Source organism: Oxyura jamaicensis, chromosome 28 (genome assembly GCF_011077185.1).
Source record: "Oxyura jamaicensis isolate SHBP4307 breed ruddy duck chromosome 28, BPBGC_Ojam_1.0, whole genome shotgun sequence".
Taxonomy (NCBI): domain Eukaryota; kingdom Metazoa; phylum Chordata; class Aves; order Anseriformes; family Anatidae; genus Oxyura; species Oxyura jamaicensis.
Window position 1 is genome coordinate 5,656,773 of NC_048920.1, and position 17,819 is coordinate 5,674,591.

General features: G+C 44.8%; 1 protein-coding gene across 4 annotated transcripts; it reads left to right on the forward strand.

Moving 5' to 3' along the window:
* The first annotated feature begins 1,539 nt into the window (after nucleotides 1-1,539).
* Nucleotides 1,540-17,525, forward strand: ATCAY (ATCAY kinesin light chain interacting caytaxin). 4 transcript variants are annotated; one of them, XM_035348138.1, is made up of 13 exons: nucleotides 1,540-1,898; nucleotides 3,763-3,892; nucleotides 7,270-7,334; nucleotides 7,684-7,905; nucleotides 8,684-8,869; nucleotides 9,548-9,650; nucleotides 10,175-10,306; nucleotides 10,692-10,778; nucleotides 11,258-11,356; nucleotides 11,626-11,661; nucleotides 14,066-14,101; nucleotides 14,920-14,955; nucleotides 15,592-17,525. In XM_035348138.1, exons 2-13 carry the CDS (start codon nucleotides 3,816-3,818, stop codon nucleotides 15,599-15,601), a joined length of 1,089 nt encoding a protein of 362 aa, XP_035204029.1. In that variant the 5' UTR covers nucleotides 1,540-1,898; nucleotides 3,763-3,815; the 3' UTR covers nucleotides 15,602-17,525. The 4 variants fall into 4 exon arrangements, with proteins under 4 accessions (XP_035204029.1, XP_035204030.1, XP_035204031.1 ...); XM_035348139.1 differs by having other exon boundaries at nucleotides 14,923-14,955; XM_035348140.1 differs by lacking the exon at nucleotides 14,920-14,955.
* Nucleotides 17,526-17,819: the final 294 nt, after the last annotated feature.

Genomic DNA, 17,819 nt, shown 5'->3' on the forward strand with positions numbered 1-17,819 from the left:
TTCATCTCCCCACCTTGTCCTGCTCTCTAGATCACTGCAGTCCCTCTGTCCATGGAATAGCCCCCCCCCCCCCCCCCCCAAAATCAAATGCATCATTAAGAGGTGGTAATAGGAAAATTCTAGTGAAGCAGGCAAACGTGGAGTTCACAGCCCTGCTCTAACTATTGATATAATAGAAGAAATAGCCTCTCTCAGACCATTTCTGCTAAGGCTCATTTTATTTCCTTCATTGGGGGAATCACAACTAAAGAAGATGGCCTACCTTCATCTTAGTACAGCACCAAGTAAGTTGTCTGCTCTGTGCAAGCTTGAGGGGGATTTTTGAAAGTAGACATCATCAAGCTAACTCCAGGGCCACTAACAGAAGCTGGGTTGAGTATTTGGCCTGAACTGGAGGTAATGCTGTTTGCTGGAGCCCAAGAATCAGAAGGCAGAAATCAGAACCTCTGAAAATTACTGCTACTTCTTTCACTTTCAGATTTACACTTGCAAAGAAACTTACAAAGGCTTCAAGCTAATACTATTATTGACATCCTGGAAGCAAGTTACTGGAGTTGATCCCCTGTGTGAGAAAAATCTCAAATAATTTTCTTCAGACAGGATCTTCTGTGAAGCTATTTTATTGACGATTGCAATGGCGGGCATCCTGTCAATCAGGAGCACATTTTAGTAAACAAATCATAACCTTTTCTTCCCTATTACCTGATGCCTGATCACCTCCCCTGTTTCCTCATTGGCTGTTTCTTCATACTACAGGTTCACAAGCTACTCGACGCTCCTCTATACCATGTAAGTACAATTTTTATTTTTTTTTCAACCCTTTAATTTCTCCTTTCTTATGTTTTGAGAACTTGTGATCTTTGTTTTACTGTTCTCACATTGCTCATCCTCTTTTTCTCAAGCTTATACTTTATTTTGGAACACTGAGGCCTTCTACTGTCCACTTATGTACTTAGTATTTCTCCTCATTATGACTACACAACTACCTTTGAATACAGAAAATTAGTCCTCTACTGCAAAAACACAACTTTCTCACACCTGGAATAGGGAGAAAGACTTATTTGTACAGTTTTTTGCACCAGAAGTGAGACCTATGCCTGAGTTTAAAGTACAGATCAGATCTGCATGTACCAGGCAAGATGGACCTTTAACACTGATACAGACAAGCTCCCTTGCATTCTAACACATGCTCGAACCACGTTTTTCTTTCTCAGTGAATGATAACCTGCATTAAAAAGCCCTCCTCTTCCTACCCATCCCTCCCCAGCTCCATGCCTCCTCTGGGACCAGATCCTGTTGGATGAAGGGCATCTCTCACTCCCACTGAAAACAGCAAGGAGGTGGTGCGCTCAGTCCCTGGCAGCATCATTCATCCCAAGCAAGAGCGATGGGAGATATTTGGCACCTCTCAGCCAATTGGAGGAGAGGTGGCACTGAGAGGGGGGTGTTTTCAGCTCTTCTCTCCACCCATTCTCCCATAACATTCTTCCCCCCTTTCCCCACCCCCCCCCCCGCCCCGTCACCATCCCCCCCGTCACCATCCTCCTCACACACAAAAGCAGTGCAATTAGCTGACTTAAGAGAGCTGACGCTTAGCCAGCTGCAAGAAGAAAATAGTGAAATAGGAAGGGAGAGAGGCAGCTGAGGAAACGGTCGCCATGGAAGAACACAAACAACAGCTCCCAATTCTCTCCCAGTGAAATCCACATCACAAAGCACCATCTCCTGCGAGAAAGGCAGACCTAGATGCATCCACACAGTCTTCCACTGAGAAAGCACCACACGTCTGCATCCAGATCCAGGCACTGAACCTCCTGAGCAGTCCGTCTGCACTGGGAGGAATGCACAGCTGGGATACGGGCAGGATCTTCTTTGTTCCTCATTAACCACAAGCATCGGTGAGTACAGCATCATCTGGGCTTCCATACTGCCAGGCAATGTCTGATTTTAAGAAACATCAGGCTCCACGCTGGGACTCGTTTCAATTTCTTCCCTTTCTCTTTCTCCCTCCATGATGTTTTCAAGGGCTAGCGGAAAGAAGATGACAGCTATGGGGAGCAGGGAGGGAAGGTGGAGTATCTCTGAGCCCCAAGGTATCTCCCTTGCCTGCAAGCTGGGATATAAAAATGGGGACATGTATGACATGTCATGGGCATTGCATGCAGCCAGGCACAGTGGTTAAGGCTAGAATACAAAATGTGCATGCTGTGAGGAAAGGCTCAGAGATGCTCGTCAGCGAGAAAGCCCCGCAACCCTCACAGACAGCTCTTTGCTCTGATTCCTATCTCTGTCAGTGCCTGTAATAAAGATGGATGCCTGATTTACTCAGGCCTCCACTCAACTTAATTCCTACAAAGGAGATCACACAGGCAGATTTACTTCTCCCCAGTTCATCACCAGTGACACCCTCTTTAAATACAAGCGTCCAGGGAAGCAGAAAAAGCACTGGCTCTCCAGAAGAGCCTTATAGCAATGGGTCAAATTCAGCTAGATGATGATTTTCCTGACACAGGGGACAGAGTAGCCCCATCAACTTGGGAAATCACTCCAGGCCTGTTACTCTAAAAATATATGTTACTGCCCAGCCCATGCCTGGATACATTTACAGCACAAGGGCTGAGCTCAGGAAGAACATTCAAAACTGTACTGCAGCAGACAGGTTAATGCGGTGCCCACCATTTGCTCTGATTTCACCTGAGCACGTTCTCTATAAGATAAGTCCTGCCCTTGTCCCCTTTGGGCTTAGGTGCTACTGAGCTCATCTGCAGCAGCAGCCAGCTGAGAGAAGCATTTCTGCTCTTACCTACTTGGAGGTAGTTCTGCAAGGACCAGTCCCGTTCCCTCAGCTGGACTTTGTAAGGGGTTGCACTTACACACCAAACACAGATGCAGTCCCTAGGAAGTAGGTAGAAAAGACTGATTTTTGCTGGCTGGCAGTGTAGGAATCTTCTAATGAAGGCAATAATATTTGTGGTCTTAAGGGCCCCTGGCGCTACCAGGATGTTAGTATATGTGAGAACAAGGCCCTTGGATCTGAATTTCTCCTGTTCATACCAGTGCAGGTGAAAGCCCAGCCTGGGAACAGCACATCTGCCTTGCCTCCATCTGAGGTGTTCCAGGTTTTTTGCTGCCTTTTTTTTTTTTTTTTTTTACCTGAGAGCAAGGTAGAGAGCGAACTCTTCGGGGTGTGAAAGGACATTCAACAACCCTGTGAAGGCCTCCTCACCCTCTCCCATTTCTCTCTTGGTACAGGGACAAGCATGGGGATGGAGCACAGATCAGGCAGCACCACTCAGGAATTTCTTTGCAAAACCTGAGCCATTAGCAAGCCAGCAAAATGGAAAATGGTGCTATTGCCACACGAACCTGAAAACAGCCTGGGAGGAGCTCTTCTCTTCCCTTTAAGTCATGTTTAATCTCCCTCAGCAGAGGTGCATGTTAATGTTGAGATTACTATTGCAAGAAAGGTAGTAAGGGAAAATAGGAGGGTGTCAGCCCAGAAGGTATTCATTTACAGGGAGAAGAGCTAAGACCACAACAGTGCAGAGCAACAACCTGTTACTTTGATTCAAAGCCAGCCTTGCCTCCTCTTGTCCAAAATGTCAAGAAGCCACACACCTCCATGTTCTTGTTTTATCCCTTTTGTACAACAAGCAGCCATCTCGCTGCTTCTCTGTCGAGATTGGTATTGGCATACCTGCTCTGAACCTGCTCGGATTAGATGCTCCCCTGTAGTGATGCTCAGTGCCTTCCATTTTCCAGCCTGAGCCCTTCCTCGAGGAAAACACTGTGCATCCAGACCATCTCTGAACACAATGGGAACGACAGAAGCCACTCTGCGGATGGAGAATGTGGATGTGAAGGAGGAATGGCAAGATGAGGACTTCCCCAGGTTCGTTCCCTGAAAAAAAAAAGTCAAGACAAAACAGGGAAAGCTTTATTTCCTCCTGTAAGAAACCAGCAGAGCATGGAGCATGCTGGTCCCTCCTACCAGCCCCAAAGGCAACAGAAGCCTTGACTCCAGCAGAACAACTCTGGCCAGAAAGCAGGGCTTCTTTAGCAAGGCTACTTTCAATGATTAGAAAAGTTTGGGTGGTTTCTGGCAGCACTCTGTAAGCATGCCAAAGAGGGTAAGGAGCAGGGTGCAGAGGACAGAGAGAGATTAACAAGGATAAATACATGCCTATAGGGATGGATGGATGGAAGGACTGACTATTGGATCTCAGTCTCTGCATCAAGCAGTGTCTCCCCAAACAAAGCAACAATGCTTTGCCACAGGAACCAAAGTCACTGGGATACAATGACCACTGGCACTGACATGCTGAGTGGCAGAATCTGACCCTGCCATGGGGTCAGCTTTCACCTTCACAGACACCTTATTAACTGCGCAGAGAGCTGACAAAAATCTTTGTAAGCTCAGTGAGCACTTAACTCCCTGCAGCCTCTCAAGCTTTGCCCCACACATTATGCACTAAAGTCCCATCGCCCAGCACCAGCTTGCTGAGGCACACAGCACAGCCAACACCAAGCCTTGTTGCAGCCAGCACAGTGAGCCCCAGGCGTGCAGGGGCCTGGGCAGTTTCAGGGTTTTTCAGGGCTGTTTCACCCCATCCCAGCTGCAGCTGAATTCCCCCAGCAACTCACAGGGTCCCTGTGTTTGTAGGACAGTGGCTCAGTGTGCTGTCTGGGTAGGCACACACAAACTCTTGCCATGCTAGAAAGGGTATCCTGTGTCCCTTGGCACTGGTGGATGAGCTTAGCTCTGTTTACCCCAGGCCCAGCTGCAGTGCTAATCTAAGCACCTCTGTCTGCCAGCCCAGCACCCGGCTCCTAGGCCATCATTTGTCCTTCCACTGGCCCCAGAGGAGTGCTCAGCCAAGCCTAGGGTTTCTAGGACAGATTTTTCTTTCCTCTGAAAGCAGGGCTAGCCAAAGCTTTGGGCTGACAGACCTCTGCCAACATAAAGCTCCCTTAGAGTGTTGCGCTGACAAGCTTTTAATTGAGTGGAATGGAGTGAGCTATAGAAAGAAATTATACACCCAATGCTCCCTAGAAAATCGGGGGATAAAGCTGGGCTAGCCCCTGGACACCCATGCAGTATGCTGGAGCAGGAGTCAGGCTGTTTCACACTTGCCATGCAACCAGCAAACGTACCCTAGCAACAGGCAAACTTTCAAGGGGGCTCTGCAGACCCCACAGCACCACGTAACTTGGGCATCACCAGTCCTGACTGGCAAACAAAGTCCAGGGAGAGGCAAAGGAATGTGACCATGGCTGGGCAGCAAGTCAGTGGCAGGGACAAAGCCAAAGCCCAGAGAACAAGCTCCACAGCCTGCTGCTAGACTGCTGCAGAGGGATTAAAAAAGGAATGATGCAAGTAAAATACAAACCAAATATCCACTAATACCAGCTGTGTTTTCCTGGCATTAAAAAAAAAATAAAAAAAAATAAAAAAACACAATTAATTCCCCCAGTAGCTCTCTACCAGATGATTTGCTGCATAGCTATTTTTGCTTAGCTATGATTAACCAGTCATGCTACAAAAATATATATCCCAGACAAAGATCTGGGCTGGGGAACTGAATTCATCTCCTTATTAAGAACACAAGGGAACATTCCCATCCCTCCCCAAGAAGCTCCCTTTTAGAGCAAGCTTCTGCCTTTTTCTGCTGCAAGGGTGTAATGCCAACACACTGAGAAATAGCCTGGAGAGATCAAGCAGCAAGGACGCAGAGAGGAAAGGGGGGCCCCCCCCCCCCCCCCCCACTGCTCCCTGAAGGCTGTCTCTTGCTGACAGTCTGTCTCAGCTGTTTGTGCAAGTGTCGTCCTGCAATGATGCTGTAGCGTTGCAGCAGGGCGGGTGCAGGAGCATGCTCACTCCGTCACACATCCATCAGATCACAGTCAGAGAAGGCTTGGGCTGGCTGGGGCCTGAGATACAGGGAAGCTGGGCATCACACTATCGGCAGAGAGAAAAATGGTGGCACCTAACCCTTAGAAAAGCGCCTTCATTCAGAAAATTTGGCATCTAGGTCTAGCTGCGTGTGGGAAGGAAGATTTACACGGGAGACTGGGAGGTAGTGATTCAAGCTTCCTTTGGGAAGGTAAGAAAGACCTTTTCTTTGCCTCAGACTTTTGAATTGCTTCTCTTTAATAAATCCTAAAATCAAAGAGCAGAGTCTCTCACTGCAGCACTGACTTGGGTACAGCTGGGCCTTCCCCAATTCCTTTTGATGCTGTATCACCAAGTTGTGCCAGGCACCAGCTCACAGCAGATAAAAATCCAGACAGGCTCTGTTCAAGGTGAAAGCAAAAGGGAGGAGGAGAGGCTGGAGGGGGGCAGACGGCCCTTGGGTCTGACTGCTCAGGAATATAGGGTCTCTAGCTCTCATAAATATACAACAACCAACTTGGAAAGCATTATTCCTTAATCTAAATATTTATGTAGTTTAATTTGGCTGGTAGCTCTGGTGTTAGGGCAGCACAAAGAGAAGCCTTTGTAGGGCAGAGCCAAAGAGCATCCTTCTGCCGACTCAGAGATACCAGCCCTTATCAGCTCTCTCCCTGTCATAGTCAGACTAACCAGCAGCTGCTAGAAAGTGACCCTGTGGTCCCATCCCAATTCTTACTTTACTGCCTTAAAACTGGTGAGTTTTCCTCCATGTTTCACCCCAGGGCCATCCCAGAACCCAGGATTTTATTGTTTCACCCCAGGCCTGTTTCCCTGTCGTGGGGGAGCTTTCAGCAACGGGCAGGTAAAACAAGGATGGCTTAGAAGGTCAACTAACAAAAAAAATCAGTCTGTTGACATCAAACATGTCATGGGGTTGGTGGGATTTGGTCATGGTGTGTGAAAAGTTTCAAATTGCCTCCCCTAGCTAATGCCAGGGAAAGGCACAAATTATAGCTCAAATTAATGGGAAAAGTGTCAGCTCAGGGTGGGCAGTGTGCTGTTCAGTACTGCCCAGTATTTTCCAGACTTTTGGTTGAATGTCAGGATAAGAGACGTACTGGGGGGATAGTTTGGAAATTTCTTGGGATTGCACTGTTCTCCAGTGAGAAAGCACAGCTATCAGGTTGCTCCTGGGTAAATCCCCTGACGTTATCACCAGGATGATTCTCACAGACAAAAGGAAAAGGGAAGCGCACACATGGAGTTGTATGTTTTTCCCTGACATCCTCACTTCTCTCATGTCTGTCATGCAGTGACTTTCTTCTAAATATCATTTGTTTCCCGTCTTTTACCTCCACATCTTGGCTTGCCTGCAGACCTCTCCCAGAAGAGACAGGAATGGAGTCACTGGGCAGCCCTACAGAAGATGAGAATACATCCTGTAAGTACCAGCCTGCCTTATCAGGAGTTCAAAGGAAAACAAGCCTAAGGCAGTGACAGCATGCAGTTAGAGCAAAACTCAGTTCCCTTGGAGTCTCCTCAAAAACCCATGTGGAAGAGGAAGCCACAGAGATTTGAATTTGCTATTCTTTTGCAAGAGGCTGGGGGAGGAAATAGGGATCTCAGAAGTATAGGCACTTTTATCCAGCCATACCTGCATGTGTTATGTACTGCCCACCACCCTTAGCTTCCAAGACCATATCCTGAAATAAGAATAAGGAAACCACCATCTCTTGCACTAAGGATACAGTACAAGTACAATCTGTCAGCTATTTTCCTTTTAACTCCAGCTCCCCCAAATACTTTAAACTTTAATGGGTCGCATCGTAAACGGAAGACACTTGTTGCACCTGAAATCAACATTTCCCTGGACCAGAGTGAAGGCTCCATTCTCTCTGATGACTTCTTGGACACACCAGATGACTTGGATATTAATGTGGATGACATTGAAACTCCTGATGAAACAGATTCCCTTGAATTCCTGGGAAACGGGAATGAACTGGAATGGGAAGGTAAAAAGATAACTTTGGGTGAACTTCTACAGGAGCTAGGGCTTTTTTTTTTTTTTTTTTTTTTTTTTTTTTTTTTTTATAAATCCCAGTTTTAACCACTTTTGATTACACTTACCATCAGCAGCTGTGGACTGACTTCCCCAGCAGTGAAGCACAGCACATACAACCACAGCCCATCTTCCACACAATATCCGCCCCACCAAGACACCAGCAACAGTCCAGGAGTGCTCTCTCAGCATTTCCACCAGTGGACAGTGTGGGCAGAAATAGTTCAATCAAACACCAGTCTAACCACAATTCAGGATAAAGCATAAAGCTGTGTAGATACATTCCCTTCCAGCAGTACCTGGGCCACAACCACAGGCTGGAAGGTGCTACCTACTCAGCTCTTAAGGTAGAGCTGTCATGTGAATGCTCAAACCAAACTGGATTGGTTTAAACAACTTGAATAACCTGGTCTTTGCTAACCTGGATGATTTTGACTGAATTGGGCTAAGGAGGACTCACTCAAGCAGCTCTGGTAGCAGATCAGAAGAGATTCCCTAATATAGGTAGTGTCCTCTTCAGTTGGTATAAATAGATCTGAAGGAAGATCCAGCAAAAAATCCTGTGAACTACCTGTGACTACAGGCATGAGATGTTAAACTTATTTTTATTACAATTTGGCAATTGAAAAAAATTAAGATCATCCTGTCTGTGGATGTTACTGAACACCAAAGCTATTATAGAATGTCTTCATACATATTATTAGTGGCTGAAATGTTTGTCCCTTTTCCAGATGACACTCCTGTAGCCACAGCCAAGAACATGCCTGGGGACAGTGCAGATCTCTTTGGGGATGGTGGAACAGAAGATGAGAGTGCTACCAATGGACGGCTCTGGAGGACAGTCATCATCGGAGAGCAGGAGCACCGCATTGACCTCCAGATGATCAAACCTTACATGAGAGTGGTGACACATGGAGGTGAGGCTTAATCCTACACAGGCAGATTTCTTGCAGTATCTTTGTCAAGCTGGAAGGGATGCCCTGACTGTTTTGGCTGTCTTTAGGGAAAATTTGCTATTCCTTTCATACTGATATGTGGCAGATAAGCACAAAAAGCACCCTGCTTATGCTAAAAAAGAGATAGCCACAATAGCAAGGTTTCAATAAACAAACACAATAAGACTGGCTCTGAGTGAGCACAAATACACCTTGAGCCTCTTCTACAGCTGCAGACTAATGCTGCAGCTACATTGCCAATGCTGAAGTGACTGCAGCTGCTTAATCCCTCCATAAATTAGCATCTGAGCTGTCTTTGGAGGCATATCTAAAGGCTAAGATGCCCACAGTTGGTGACCATTTCTGAAACTTGATCATAGGCAAACAAGGCCCAGGGCAAAACTCTTAGCTCTGTGCTTTGACACACATGTATTCCTTCTCTGAATCCCATGTAAATGTTACTGGCAAAACTAGGATAAGAAGTAAATCCAGTTGTGAAAAATGTACGTAAAAAGGGACAAATACTTACTTAGAGCTGAACAGGGGCACAAAAAGCAGTACAGAACCACATTTAGCAATGCATCAATGCTGATATTTTTCCATGAACTCTTGTGTCTCCCCCAGAAAGAGTCACTGATGCTGCCTGTCTTTCTTTCCCAGGGTATTACGGAGAAGGTCTCAATGCCATCATTGTCTTTGCTGCCTGCTATCTCCCAGACAGTAACCTGGCTGATTACCACTACATAATGGAGAACCTCTTCTTGTAAGTGGCTGGTCGAGGTCCATGAGGGAGAGAAGGGCAAGGAAGGTAACTTGGGTCCTGGGAAACTAGTTTCCATGTATTCATTGCATCAGGAACCTCAGCTGGAAAGAGTTTGAATCCAGGCCAAATATCTCTAGCGTGCAGCTGCAAACTGGAGCGAACATCACTGTCCACAGCATTCACAAACAAGTCTAATAAGCCAAAGCATTCAAATATTTAGTGTTAATTATTCCAGCAGTGGACTCACAACTAGGATAGACCACATATATGCAATGCTGAACAGCCTGCAGATGCTACTGCTAGGCAGAAAAATGGTTTAGGAATTGGTCCGTCAATGTACACTCTATGCTAACAAGTGCAGGCAAACCCTGAGAAACACTCTCTGCATCCTGCAGAGATGCCAAGAGAGATTGAAACATAAGGTGTACAAAGAAAAGACCTGGAGTACTTTGGGGATCATACAAAGACACCTCAAGGTACTTTTTCTGAGTCTCATGTCCCCATTGCTTCTGATCACCCAACAGATATGTGATCAGTAGTCTGGAGCTGCTGGTGGCTGAGGACTACATGATTGTGTACCTAAATGGAGCAACACCCCGGAGGAGGATGCCAGGCCTTGGCTGGCTAAAGAAATGCTATCAGATGATAGACAGAAGGTGAGAATCCTGTTGGTGTTACCTCTTCTTTTTTTCCTCTATCCTCTTTCCACATTTCTTCCACTGCTTTCTCACAGCCTTTCCCACCAGTTCCAGATTCTATAATTTCTTCATCTGTCACAACTTGCTGACTTCATCTCCTCTTATCCCTGACATGCTCCCTTCACAGACATCTGACTAATACAGAATGCAAGCAAGGAAAGCAGTACTCCTGCAACTGCCCAGCTCTGAGCTTAAATAGGTCAGGGCTTTCGGCTGAGACCCCAGGGTGTGGCTGCTGAGCATTATTAAAGCCTAAGTGTGCCCTCAGAGCCCTGACAGATTACAGGTGAGTTTAAGAAAAGATCATTCAAGTTTGACTTTCTGTCCCATGACTTTTCCACAGGCTGCGTAAAAACCTCAAAGCCTTGATAATTGTGCATCCTTCATGGTTCATCCGGACAGTGCTGGCTATATCAAGGCCCTTCATCAGGTAAATATAATGTGTTCCCATACTCAGATGGTTATGGAATGGAAATTTAACCTCTTTAATCAGATCTTTTAAATAGTAGGGACCACAGTGAAACTTCATCATTTGTCCCATGTCTGACACTTACAAAGACAACTCTAAAGATGGTTTTAGGAGACACTAAGGTGATCTGGATACAGAGCAGACTTTGTCCCAGTGGGCAGTGTATAAAGAACAGTAAAAGAGACCAAATTTACTGGGAAGTGCAGGAATGGTGGTCCCGGGCCCCTCCTGTAAAGCAGATATTGAGAGGTACAGTGATGTGGTATCTCACCATAATTTTTAGTCATAAGCATATTAGGACTGGAAGGATATAAGTGCACTAAGACTGCAGAGGATACAGAGATGCAAAACTCCCTGTTCCCATCAGGAAAATCTGACTTCCTATGGAGAGGAAATCAAAGCAAGGCCTCAAGCACACACTGTTTCCCTTTCTTTGCCAGTGTGAAGTTTATCAGTAAGATCCAGTATGTTCACAGCTTGGAGGAACTGGAGCAGCTTATTCCAATGGAGCATGTACAGATTCCAGACTGTGTCTTACAGTAAGTATCACAGGGGCTCTGGAGCACATATAGATCTCAGCAGGCCCAGGACAAAAATCCTGTGTAGCAGAATATTGTATTGAATCAAAAGCCATGTACAGAAAATACAGAGCCTGGGGCAAACCATATCTGACTAATACATTTGCGCCAAGCAAAAGCCTGCAAACTGCTAACTTGCAGTTTCTGTCATCTTTGGAGAAAACACTGCATTTTACTGAAAGAGAACAGTCTTGGCTGGGTAACATTTAAATATTTCCTGTTCATTTCAGATATGAAGAAGAGAGGATCAAGGCCAGAAAAGAAAGGTAAAATTAATTTCTTGGGTGGAAGGAGAGTTGATTTGTTTTGTCAGGATATTGTTGCCTTTTTGCTTTCTCACATGGTTATTTATGCATTATAACCAGTCAAACCCGTGTTCCTCCTAGCCTATTCCACACAGTCTACATTTATTTTCTATTGATTTTCTCAAAATAAGAAAAAGCTATAGAAGGAAGAAAAAGCTTGATTAAAAGGTTATTTATCCATAGAACTGTTGCTCTTAACTCTATGAGTACATGTCACAGGCTCAGAGAATCATCAGATAGTTTGGGTTGGAAGGGACCTCAAAGCCCACCCAGTCCCACCCCTGCCATGGGCATGAACCCCAGCAGCCCAGGCTGCCCCCAGCCCCATCCAGCCTGGCCTTGGGCACTGCCAGAGATGGGACACCCACAACACCTCTGGGAAGCCTGTGCCAGGGCCTCACTGCCCTCAGACGGAGGATTTTTTTCTTCATATCTAATTTAAACCTACCCTCTTTTAGTTTAAAGCCACTACCCCTTGTCCTGTCACTACATACTCTTCAGCCATTCATCCTCCAGTCCGTGCTGATGTTTGTGATTGTCCTGTCCCAGGTGCAGCACCTTGAACATGGCCTTGTTGATGTGCATGAGGTTCATGTGGGCCCCATTTCTCAAGCCTGGTCTCTCTGGATGCCATTCCTTCCTTCTCTTGTGTCAGTTCCTCCACTCAGTTCAGTGTCATCCACAAACTTGCTGAGGGTTACTTGATTCCACTCTTTATGTCATTATTAAACAACACTAGTTCTGATACAGACCCCTGATGTACACCACTTGTCTCTGATCTCCACCTGCACGATGAGTCATTGACCACAACTCTTTGGATGCTGCCATCCAGCCAATTGCTAATCCACCAAGTTGTCCACCTTTCAATTCCATCTTTCTCCACTTTAGAGACAAGAATGTTTCATGGAAGTATGTCAAAAGCCTTACAGAAGTCCGGGTAGATGACATCAGTTCTTACCTTGTCCACTGATGTAGTCACTCCAACACAGAAGGCCACTAGATTGGTCTGGCACAATTTCCCCTTGGTGAAGCCATGTTGGCTGTCTTGAGTCATCTTCCTGTGCCTTAGCATGGTTTCAAGGAAGATTCATTCCATTATCTTTCTCAGGTATGGAGGTGAAGATCACCAGCCTGTAGTTCCCAGGCTCTTCCTTTCTACCCTTTTAAAAATAGCTGTGATGTTTCCCTTTTTCCAGTTACTGGGGACTTCACTTGACTGCCATGACTTACACTTTGTTGGGTTAGAAACTAGCTGGGTAGCCGGGCCCAAAGAGTTGTGGTGAATGGAGTCAAATCCAGTTGGAGGCTGGTCACTAGTGGAGTCCCCCAGGGCTCGGTACTGGGGCCAGTCCTCTTTAACATCTTCATCGATGATCTGGACGAGGGGATCGAGTGCACCTTCAGTAAGTTTGCAGCAAGTTAGGTGCATGTGTTGATCTGCTCGAGGGTAGGAAGGCTCTGCAGGAGGATCTGGATAGGCTGGACCAACGGGCTGAGGCCAACGGTATGAAGTTCAACAAGGCCAAGTGTGGGTCCTGCACCTGGGGCACAACAACCCCAAGCAGAGCTACAGGCTGGGAGATGTGTGGTTAGGAAGCTGCCTGGCAGAGAAGGACCTGGGAGTATTGGTTGATAGTTGGCTGAATGTGAGCCAGTAGTGTGCTCAGGTGGCCTAGAAGGCCAACAGCATCCTGGCTTGTATAAGAAACAGCGTGGCCAGCAGGTCTAGGGAAATGATTGCCCCTTGTACTCGGCTCTGGTGACGCCGCACCTCGAGTACGGTGTTCAGTTTTGAACCCTCGCTACAGGGACATTGAGGTGCTCGAGTGAGTCCAGAGATGGGCAACAAAGCTGGTGAGGGGTCTGGAGAACAAGTCTTATGAGGAGTGGCTGAGGGAGCTGGGATTGTTCACCCTGGAGAAGAGGAGGCTCAGGGGTGACCTTATAGCTTTCTACAGGTACCTAAAAGGAGGCTGTAGCGAGGTGGCGGTTGGTCTATTATCCCACATGACTGGTGACAGGATGAGTGGGAACGGGCTAAAGTTGCGCCGGGGAGGTTTAGGAATAGGCTGCCCAGGGAAGTGGTTGAGTCACCATCCCTGGATGTCTTTAAAATACATTTAGATGCAGAGCTTAGTGATATGGTTTAGTGGAGGACTTGTTAGTGTTAGGTCAGAGATTGGACTCAGTGATCTTGGAGGTCTCTTCCAGCCTAGATGATTCTGTGAAGAAGCCAATACAGACATTTCTGATCAGACATGAAACTCTGAGTTCCAGCTATCTCCCTAAAAAGGCCTTAGATACTCCACTCTTTCACACTGCTAAACCCTAGATGATAGACTTCAAATGTAATTTGTGTTTGCAGGGCAGAAGACAAACAAGACATGGCTGAAAAGGAAAGGTAACTGTTCTTTTGTATTTTATATGAAACATATTAGGATATATTTTTTATCCTAAGGATATATTTAATATCCTTCACTTTCAAAATAGCTGGAACAGTCTTTTGTCACAAGAATGGTGCTACTGCTTGGCAGCACCTTCTGGAGAGCCAGGCTCACCACTCTGAGGAGGTGTTTGGACCCAATAGTGTATTTCTGAAGCACTTGGGAATCGGTAAACCCTCTTTTTTTCCCCCTAAGATCTCACTGTGCCATCGCTTTTGTGATCACAGTGAGCCCTACTTTTGTTTTGTAAATTAGTTATTTATGTGAATGGATTCCTGACTGCTTTTAACCACCTTAAAGCTGGCAAACCTACTGGGTCATGGAACAGAGCCAGTGGCATAGTAGAACATTTTCCTGACATTCGATTTTTGCATTTGCACAGCAGAGCAATGCGGAGGGTCAAATACTGCTGTCAAGCACATCTTGGGTGTACATGAAGTCAAGATACAAGACTGTAACATTAGATCGGAAGGAAAATGCTAGGAAGGTTTGGAAGACACAGTCAAAATCCCTTGCCAGGATAATTTGGCTTGATTTCAGCTCTCCTTCTGACATAGCCTGTCTTCTTTATTCTGTCTAACTAGCTCCTGAGAGGGAAGAGTGGATATTTCTGCTGTTCTCTTCACAGAGCAGCAGGAGCTTTGATCAAATTTGCCAAGGTCCATTTGAGCAATCTGAATTGTTCCAAAGAACCCCAAGGGACCTCAGGGCCAAAAGACAGGATGATAAATTTGTGGTGCAGATTCACTTACTGTTTTGATGGTTCTCTTCCAAGCAGGACTGTGCCCCCTACAGAGGATCAAGAAAGCAGGTTTGACTAGTACCTCACTCTTTTTTTTTTTTTTTTTTTTTTTTTTTTGTCTTTTCTCTGCTATGGGATGGATTCCATTGCATTTGTAATGCTCTAACAGGAAAGGCAAGACTGAGCTAAACACAAAACCTCTTTAGTCCAGTGCCATTCACCAAACACAACAGAGGCATAATCCATTTTGCACAGAGGTGTACAAACTGGGAAGCTGTTAACACCTTCACCCCCACTGCAATGTGGTTGCAGTTGCAACCACAACCACAGACTGCAGCTTGCCCCAAAGCACTGACTTGTCAGAACTGCAGCTACTATGCAACCACTTGAGGAAAGTTGCCCCTCAATAAAAGGAATAAATTACCTGGCATTTGCTACATGGAAAACGTTTGTGCATGGGAAGTTACTGCAGAGCTGCCTTCCATTACCCTACAGTAACTTCTTCATGGTCCTATACACTCAGGAAAAGCCCTTAGAGAAGATGAGTGCCCATTAAAGCTATGAATGACTTTATCTTTGGCCCTGATAGTATTTGGTAGAGGATTGCATCCAAACATACTCGTATTTTTAGATATTATGGGCATAAGAAAATATTTACTGCAATTTGCTTTCTAAAAATAACTCTGTATTTCTGTTCCTTCACAGTATGTCATGAATCAAAGGAGAGTCGAACAAATGGTGTAGAAGAATGATGCAGTCTGGCAGTCACCCATGTAAATGACCTTTTGTTATAAGACCTTGTCATCATCTTATTCTGAGTTCTGTAATATCACGGAGTGTGCCTCCCCCATCTTCAAGATGCCACGTTCTTCAAATTTTTGGAAACATTTTACTTTAAACAACAAGAAGAAAGAACAAATAAAAAGCTGAGAATAGCACTTTTCAGGTCAGGTTCCAGCATGTTCAACAATGGTCTGTGGAGAGCTCTAAGTAGTGCAAATAGGTAACATATTTCCTGTTAGTAAGTTAAGGGCATCCTGTAGCCCATTAGCTATCAGCATGACAAAAAAACTTTTTTGTTGTTGTTGTTTAAATTAGAATCCCTCCCCCTAACTTGCTGCTGGCCAGCACTGAGACATTTTTCTTTAAACTGTACACCCAGTTTCCTCTACACAGGTATTACAACAGCCATTGCCCCAGGAAATAACTAATGCAGGAAATGAAAAAAGTACATTTTCTTCCTTCCTCTATTCACTGTATGTTTCTTCCTGTAAATCCCAAGTGCCCTGGTCTACACATTTCTTCCAGCCTTGACCTCCTCAGTTCATCTATTGCCAGTTACTCTGATTAACTCATATTGAACCTTTCCTATGAGTAAATGCCATGATTTTTCTTATTTGTTTTGTCTCAGTTTGCAAGGCACTGGTAATTTTAAAAAGGGTCCCATGTGGTATGACAGAACCTTTTTATGAGCATCTTCTAAAGTTAATGCACACACGCTAAAAGGTGTTTTAAGAAAGAGCCTTATGGATGGGAAAGTCTTTCATGCCTTGTCTTTATATTGATTTCGTAACATTGGACAATCATTCACTATTAATACCTCCTATTGCAGAGACAAGCTGCTAAACATTTGAAATTTCCCACTTTCTGTCCCTGGGTAATGAGGGTCTCATCTATTAATATACATGCCTGGGAAAAACCTTGGTGGAGAATGCTGCAGGACATTGTATCTGGGTTCAGCTTCTCAGTTACCCAAGAGACACAGATGTGATATTGGGACTCTGAAACTTGTTGTTTGGACCCATGAGGATTCTTTGACCAAAGAGAGAAGAAAATTTAGGAAACAACTAACTGGCAAAATCATTTGGAAACTACTGATTTCATCAAAGCCAGCATACATAAACTGTCACACCTACCCCTTGCAAACAAATGAAGATGAAGAACTATCTGCAGATTTCACCACTTACAGAATATTTCAGGCTGGCAACCTTAATCCATGGCTATTTAAAATTAACTTCACTCTGCTGTGAAGTCCTCTAGAGGACAATTCTGACAAAGCAAGATTTTCTTCAGCATAGTGATGTCTTCTCTGTATTCATAAAAATTCTCTTTTTTCTTCCCAGTGCATAATACTGTTGCAGATGAGATCTTTATTTTCCTGAATGCTACAAAAAGCACCAAATATGTTTGCTAACTTTACTTCTCATTTAATGTATTTTTTTTTCCCATATTCTTCGGTCATAGATGCATTTACCAAACAGGCCTTTACATGAAAAAGAGAGAACTGCACCCATAACATTAACCCTTGATGCTGAAGATGAAAACTTGATATTCTGTTACACTGGCATATTTGTAATAAGCACCAAACAAGCATCAACTGCCAAGGCTCTCTAGAAATTTTATTATGAGCCCATTATTGGCAATGCAAATTCTATACTACAAGGAAAAAACAGCACTTTGGGAGTTTACATTTTATGCCCATCAAAAAAACATTCTGTAGTAAGCCTTCCAGACAGCAGACATACATGTCAAGACAGAAGTAGGAGTCAGAAATTTTGAAATCTTCATATGTTAACTTGATCTGCAAAGCTAGGCAGCCTTTTTCACACACAGTCTGTCAGATGGACTCAACAAACCCACAGAAATGAAGAAAGGCCTCTTCTGATCAAATGAATTTTAGCTCAGACTAAATAATCACAGATCTCTTTGTAGTACAGAGTATGTGAATTCACTATCTCCTATTGGTAATAGTTAAAGCTAGATTTTCCTGTTGAGGCTGTTTTTATGCAGTAGACAATTGTCTATGCATTATTGCATAGTGAACAATTGCATAGTGAACAAACTTAGTAGGACATTTAATAGTATTTCAAAGTACAACTCAAAATCTTTTTTGCATCTGTAGTTTCTGAAGACTTCAGTGAAAAATGTTGACA